The sequence below is a fragment of the Styela clava genome, chromosome 1, assembly GCF_964204865.1.
Source record: "Styela clava chromosome 1, kaStyClav1.hap1.2, whole genome shotgun sequence".
Lineage (NCBI taxonomy): Eukaryota > Metazoa > Chordata > Ascidiacea > Stolidobranchia > Styelidae > Styela > Styela clava.
This window is the reverse complement of record NC_135250.1, coordinates 25,289,218-25,295,792: the sequence shown is the minus strand read 5'-3', so window position 1 is coordinate 25,295,792 and position 6,575 is coordinate 25,289,218. Positions and strand designations below refer to the sequence as shown.

At 34.6% G+C, this 6,575-nt stretch overlaps 1 protein-coding gene across 1 annotated transcript; it reads right to left on the bottom strand.

The window, feature by feature from the left end:
• Positions 1-601: 601 nt before the first annotated feature.
• Positions 602-4,581, bottom strand: LOC144425629 (perlucin-like protein). Its single transcript, XM_078114992.1, has 6 exons — positions 4,439-4,581; positions 4,010-4,166; positions 3,147-3,266; positions 2,357-2,487; positions 777-1,044; positions 602-704 (listed from the first exon to the last, which is right to left on the bottom strand). Exons 1-5 carry the CDS (start codon positions 4,497-4,499, stop codon positions 830-832), a joined length of 684 nt encoding a protein of 227 aa, XP_077971118.1. The 5' UTR covers positions 4,500-4,581; the 3' UTR covers positions 602-704; positions 777-829.
• Between the last annotated feature and the right edge of the window lie 1,994 nt (positions 4,582-6,575).

Genomic DNA, 6,575 nt, shown 5'->3' with positions numbered 1-6,575 from the left:
GTTACCTGTATAAATAATTGACATGAATACAATATAATAACGCAATATACAATTGTGCAAAATACTCAGGTAGGTTTCAATGTCCCAAAAATTTAGATCTCTTGTCACAATTAGAACACACAAGGTGAGGTGTGACCTTGCCAATTTTTAGAATAGAAAAAGGTAATCACAAATCAGAAACGATGGTGTCACCGATATATTGAACCTGTATTGCTTACTTTGATTGTATAGGTTGTGGTTGACGACAAATTAGTTATTGTGGTTGACTGATTCTCAGATGTTAGTGAATCCAACCATCTGGATGATCCACCTAAGGTCGAACTTACTTCAATTCTGTGAAATAGAAGTGTGCTCATACTGACATAATAATAGAATTTGTTCTAGAGAACTTTATGTATCTGTTTTATATTGAGTCGTCTTGTAACGGAAATGTTAGTGTTGGTTCTACATGCTAAAGATACCTGGTACAACCATGTTATCAACCATCTTACCAATTGCAATAATTATGATTAATTAATATATTGGATAATGCGAACCGCGTATCTTTAAGTTTTAATTGTCTCTCTAAAGGTTTGATTTTCAAATAATCATAAAACTTTACTTGTGTGGGAATCCAACAGCATTTGTATGTGGTTTCCATGAGATGATCAAGTTAGAGTTGCAGACGTCATTCGATATTCGATAGATTGAGGGATTTCCAGCCACTGAAAAAGGAATTACGCAAGATCAGTAAACAGAGATTACAAACATATATAAATGTGAATAACTATATTTACCTTCATATGATTCAGTTGTAGTTTTCCACAATTTACCAATTTGATAACGACAACTATAGGATCCCGCATCTGCAATATTTGCGTTTTGAAGATTCAATGTTGCTGATCCAGTTTGTATCGTTTGATAAAACTCTACTTGTAGTTGCGGTCGATACTTTGTTAGATGCTTTGTGCCATTCAACTTGTGTCGCAGTGCTGCATTCTGTTGCAGAACACCTTCTCTGGTTTCCGTTGATGGTTTGTATTCTAACGAAAGGGCCTTGAAACACTAAAGGAGAATTTCCAAAATTGGTTAATATTTAGAATTACTAGGTTTATTACGTTGGTTCATGTAAGCAGAAACACTGAACATTTAATTATCTAAATTATTTGTTTTAACAAATAAAAACATTTTTGAATTAATACTGCTAATGCATCTCTGTTTGTAATACAAGTTAAATTAAGTGATTAAAGTCTAATCATTCGTATTATAAGCATTCAGTGGAACCGACATATAATACGGATACTTGTATCGATGTGATCTGTATTGATCAGTTTCAAGTGAATAATCCAAATTTGACAATCTATTTTAATTCATATTCAATCTACAATCACTAATTAGGTGCTAGATTATCGGGCACGAAATGGACCTATGGATTGGTTTGGTATTATGTTGTTGTTGATCATCATGTTATCAGTCTTTCTTTTCTTCATCGTGTTGATATTAAGAAAAATCCCATTTGCTTTATTTACTGGATAAATTGCTTTCAACTTTTATGTTCAAAGAGTGTTGTTGTCTCTCGACGGCTGTTATTTTCATTTATTTCAAAATTTTTTGAGGACTCTCTGAGAATCGTTTTTTATTTGTAGTTTTGTGTGGCGACGTCGACAAAATTAAAAATAAGGTACTCCTGAAATATGCGCACCAAGTTGTCGCACAACCTGAACCCTCCCCTTGTACATAACCTGAGTTCAGGTTGTATGGCATCTTTGTGCGCATACTTCAGAAGGTCCGTAAATAAATTGTAGCGGTTCTGTGACCACGAGTTAACGGGTATGGTGCTAGCAAATGTCGGTGGATCCCGTGCTTGTGAAAGACCAAAGTTTTTTTTATGGGGAACGGTAAACTACAGTACGGAATCTGGTAATACGGTAGTGACTCGGATCATTTGGTAGTTCAATTCAAGTAGAAATTGGAAGAATGAGTCATCGTCACGATACCTGAAAGGTTAGGACGGTCAGGGTACTGTAACTGTATTGTTCCGGGTACTGTAGCTGTTCCACAGTTCAAGCTTGGTTCATGATATTGTATGGATTTTGCGGAATTGTTGGTATATATTATATTGCGTTTTGATCTTCGTGTAAATATATTTCGGTTTTGCCCTATTGTTTCTGTAAATGAAACTCATGCAACTTCATATGTTTTCGTTACCTTCAGCTGAGCAAGCTTGCATAAACTCGTACATTATTAGAACAATTTATCACATGGCTAGAAACGCCTTGAAAGGGTGATTATAAGGAAGAGTTGTACAATATCGTTCATAAACCAAAACCATATCATACCTTTCTTCCCAATTAAAAAAAATGGAACTGAATATTACTTTTCTGGCAAATGTAATAGAAGTTTTCATCACAAGATGAATCAGTCCACATATACGTTTCTTTGCCTAATGTCAAACAGTCTTCAACAACAGTATTGCCCAAAGTCTCACCATTTGGTTGATTATATTTCCTGATAAATTTAGAAGGCGAAAACCAATTAGGTCTAAAATCTAAGGCTCTAAGGTAAACAATAGTTATTGACAAGGTGTTGCTCAGATATAACTACCAATTATTCTCCAAACAGGAAAAGTATTGATACATTAAATGTAAATTAATATAAAGTATAGCTTTGTACAATTTATCCATTTGCCCGTAACTGTTATCTAGTAAGGTTTGTCACCATTTCATCGACGATAAAATGATTCTAACAACGGTAGATAATGAATATCATCATTCAAGTCATGCCGTGGTACTTCCATTTGCTATATTATTGAGAATAATGAATACTACATAGTATACGTGTTTAAAAAACTATTTCTCGCAGCACATATTTTGAGACATTCCTAAATAAAGTTGATAAACATACCAGTATTGATATCCCACTTCATCTCTCATTATTAATTGGTCGAGGTATTGACGAAAATTCCGAAGTTAAGCACTTTATACGGTACCTGCCGACCATCACAAATTTCACTTGCCAATTTTAAAATCCTATTCACTTGTGTGCGCATGTTTGACAGAAATTAGGCGACCTCGAAAAATCTTCACGTGACCCAGAGTTTGGGTACCACTGATCTAAGCAATAGTTATTTACAAGGCGACTTTTGGGAATAAAATTGAAAAACAAACCAGTTTTGATATCCCGCTTCTCCTCTCATGATCACATAAGAACCATCTTGCCATTTCCAATCTCCCTCTCTCGCTAGGTCGTTTCCTCCGATATAAAAGGCGTTTTCACCACCTTGTATGCTAAGAGTATAAAAACCATATTAGTTTTAAAAACAAAGATCGGAGCCATCAATTGAAAACTGAAAGAAAAGGAACATAAGGATAGAAGTTTTGAAATAGACCACGGTCACGCTACGATACCTAAATACCCTCTGTGTGATGAAGCAATGTAGTATTATAGAAGAGCTGATTATGCCAAGTATCCCGCTATCAAAAATTCCCAATTAGTTCCGGTGTTTACATGTGATTTGCAAATTTGAATGTATAAACTAATTGCTGAAAAACCATTGCGCGGACAAAAATTTTGTTTATATTTATTCAAATATTCAAACTTGTTAGCATTGTCTGTAGATTCTTGCTTTATTCTATTCACGACACACTAATAGTTTCAATGCAACACACTCAAGGTAAAAGAATCGTTCTGTAGTTAATAAAACAACAATGATTTCTCGATATAGATTGGGGTTAGTTTTGCGATATTAAGTAAAATAAAGAACTACATATTTGTGATTATCCCTATAAGGTAACAATCTTCCTTAAAGTAAAATAAATCTCTCTCTCGTACATCACTGTACAAACAATATTCCATTTCAGCTTTCATAAATCTATATATATAAGTTTTTAATCTACATCGAGATGATACAAACAACAGTAAAATAATCAATTCCACCTTTCTAGTCTAGAGTTTCATGCTATAGATTGAATAAATCACATAGTAAATAACACCAGGATATCGAAAATAATTTTCTTAATACTCAACTCACGTGAATGTGGAATTAATGACTGCCGTTATTCTCTCATTATCAACTTTAGCCAAGTAACCTCCCAATCCTTCACAGGAAGACTTTGCGCTGGTATAAGTTTTACGTTGTTTGTAAAAAAGCAGTTCAAACCCATCAACACATTCTTTCCTCCAAGGATCTGAAACACAACGGTATCTGAAATTGTAATCAGATTCAAAATTGAACAATTAATTAAATAACAATTCTCATTTATTAACATAAAAATTTAACAAAAGAAAAAATTGGAATAATGGATTCAATTAGTATACAGTACTTCAAAAGCTGAGTTGTTTTCTTCATTTGATATAAGTAAAAAAGATTGGTATTTACCGAGAGAAGGAACCTATTAATAAACTAAATGTTTGAACGGGATAAAAGCAAATGGTTTTATTAATACAATATTCAACTAACCTTGAGCTGAGACACTTGTTATGAAGATCGAAAACAATATCATCCAAATTGTAAGATTCATCTTTATTATTCGAAAGACCCCGTTTTTAACATTTGTGGTCAACTTAAATAATAAACCCTGATTTCATCTCTTTTTAATTAGGTCTCTTTAGGTTCCAATTAGCATAAAACTAAAGCTATTAAAATTTATCACACTTATTAGCAAAGCAACTCAAGTACATAGAACTGACAACATCACAGTTCTAATTGTTGAAGCAATATTATGTAAAACTGCGGAAGACGTCGACTGAACCAAACCTTTCTGGAGCAGTTGACAGGTTTTCGCGATTATGCCCAACTACAAAAATGCGCCCCTTACATTCGGTTTTTATGTTGATCATAGATAGTTCTTGGCTTAGGACTAAATGTTCTGAATATCCATGAGTCCTCCTTATGGTAAATTACAAGCAGCAGCGCACCCGGTATGAAGCGAAAGTGTTGGAACGCGTTTTCACGAAAATACTTTGATACAGTGATAACTATACAACTATCATAAGCTTATTCATTCACATTTCAAAACAATTCCACTTCTACAAACTAGTACTATTATTCAAAATAATTCTGCCAATACAAACGGCTACTATTATTCCGGACCAACATTTCTAGGAACACGCTTCACATACAATCATGAAAAATATACGTAAATTGTCACGTATGGGTGTTCAATTGTTGTAGTTCGCTGAGTCAGTCTACCACTTCCCAAAACAATAACAAAAGAGTTGCAAATGCAAAGAAACATGGACTTCCATTAACCGTTCCTAAGTCACAATGGATTGTGTGTGCATGCATCAGTTATACCTGATGATGTTGAAGAATATACTTGGCTAATCTAAATTATAAACTGGCTCTCAATCTTTTTGGTCGGGAATATATGCTAACAAAAAAGGCTTCATAGAAAACTGAAAATCGAATGCGGAATCTATTAGGCTAGGTTGGCTATGCCTGATAACTAAATATTAATGTAATGGTCGAACAATATAATTTTTCAACCAGCCCAAGCAGTATTACAAAAAACGCTCTCTTTATGTCAGAAAATATACCGATTATCTTCCTGTATCTCAAATTTGGTAATCAATCAATCTGCAGGTATTTGTAAGATGTTTTGTAAACATGAGTTTCAGAAGAAAGTGGCCCGCGAGTAATACAAAAATAATAGTGTGGCCCGCGAGGCCGACAACCTTGGACCACCCTGCACTATAGCGTAATAGCGTATATACAGATAAGCATATGCTGTTTTATCGACCTGTTCCCTCCAGAATCAATGTTCTGATGTTGAAGTCCATTCCTTCATTCAGATACGTCTGCTCAGTCTCATAGCAAACAATTCAGCTCAGAATATCCAGCCAACAGGCCAAGTCACAAAATTAAAGAACTGTCGTAAAGTTTTCTGTCGCGCCGCCATGATTTTTAAAAGGAGGGGTAGGGGGTTCAAAATCAGGAAGCATTGGCAGTATATTCGTTAAGCAAACACAGCATTGTGATTATGCTTAACCTCGTCATCCTGAGTGGATGTTATGAAAACCAAATAACATAAGCAAGTAAAAATTGTTATCCTCTTCCTTTTATCAGTGTGTACCTACAGCATTTCCCCCCCCCCAAATTTATTGCAAATGAGATCTAATCTCTACATATCCAACATACACTGTATAACACAGATCCTCGATAACAAATGTTCGAAAACAAATCAGGATACGTTAATTCCAAAACGTAACGTCTAACATCCACAACTATGTTAATTTCACATTATTTTTTGCATCATTGTCATCTAAGACAAGTAATTCTCACCAGCAGTATAGGTTTGAAGTAGGCTGCGGGAGACTAAATCCCTATCTTTGCCTTTATGCTAGAGGTTTGCTTGGACAAAAAAGTAGGAACAGATTGTACGAATCACAAATTTATACGGCTGTGTTCTGCAGTATTGAAAATACATCGAGTACTAAATAAGGAATGCCATATTTAACTCAGTTTCAGCCGACATTGCTTCATTGCACGTAATTGAACACCTAATTAAATTCTATTGAGGAAACGATATTTCTCGAGAGCAGCCTTTAGTCAGCCTTTAGTATTCGTAATTAATCAGCTGAATAATGCATCCTAG

Coding starts and splice junctions, on each gene's coding strand:
- LOC144425629 (XM_078114992.1), bottom strand. CDS start 4,499: ATGAATCTTACAATTTGGATGATATTGTTTTCGATCTTCATAACAAGT. Junction 2,488..3,146: donor GAAGCGGGATATCAAAACTG/GTTTGTTTTTCA, acceptor TAAATTTATCAG/GAAATATAATCAACCAAATG. Junction 1,045..2,356: donor CTATTACATTTGCCAGAAAA/GTAATATTCAGT, acceptor ATTCTCCTTTAG/TGTTTCAAGGCCCTTTCGTT.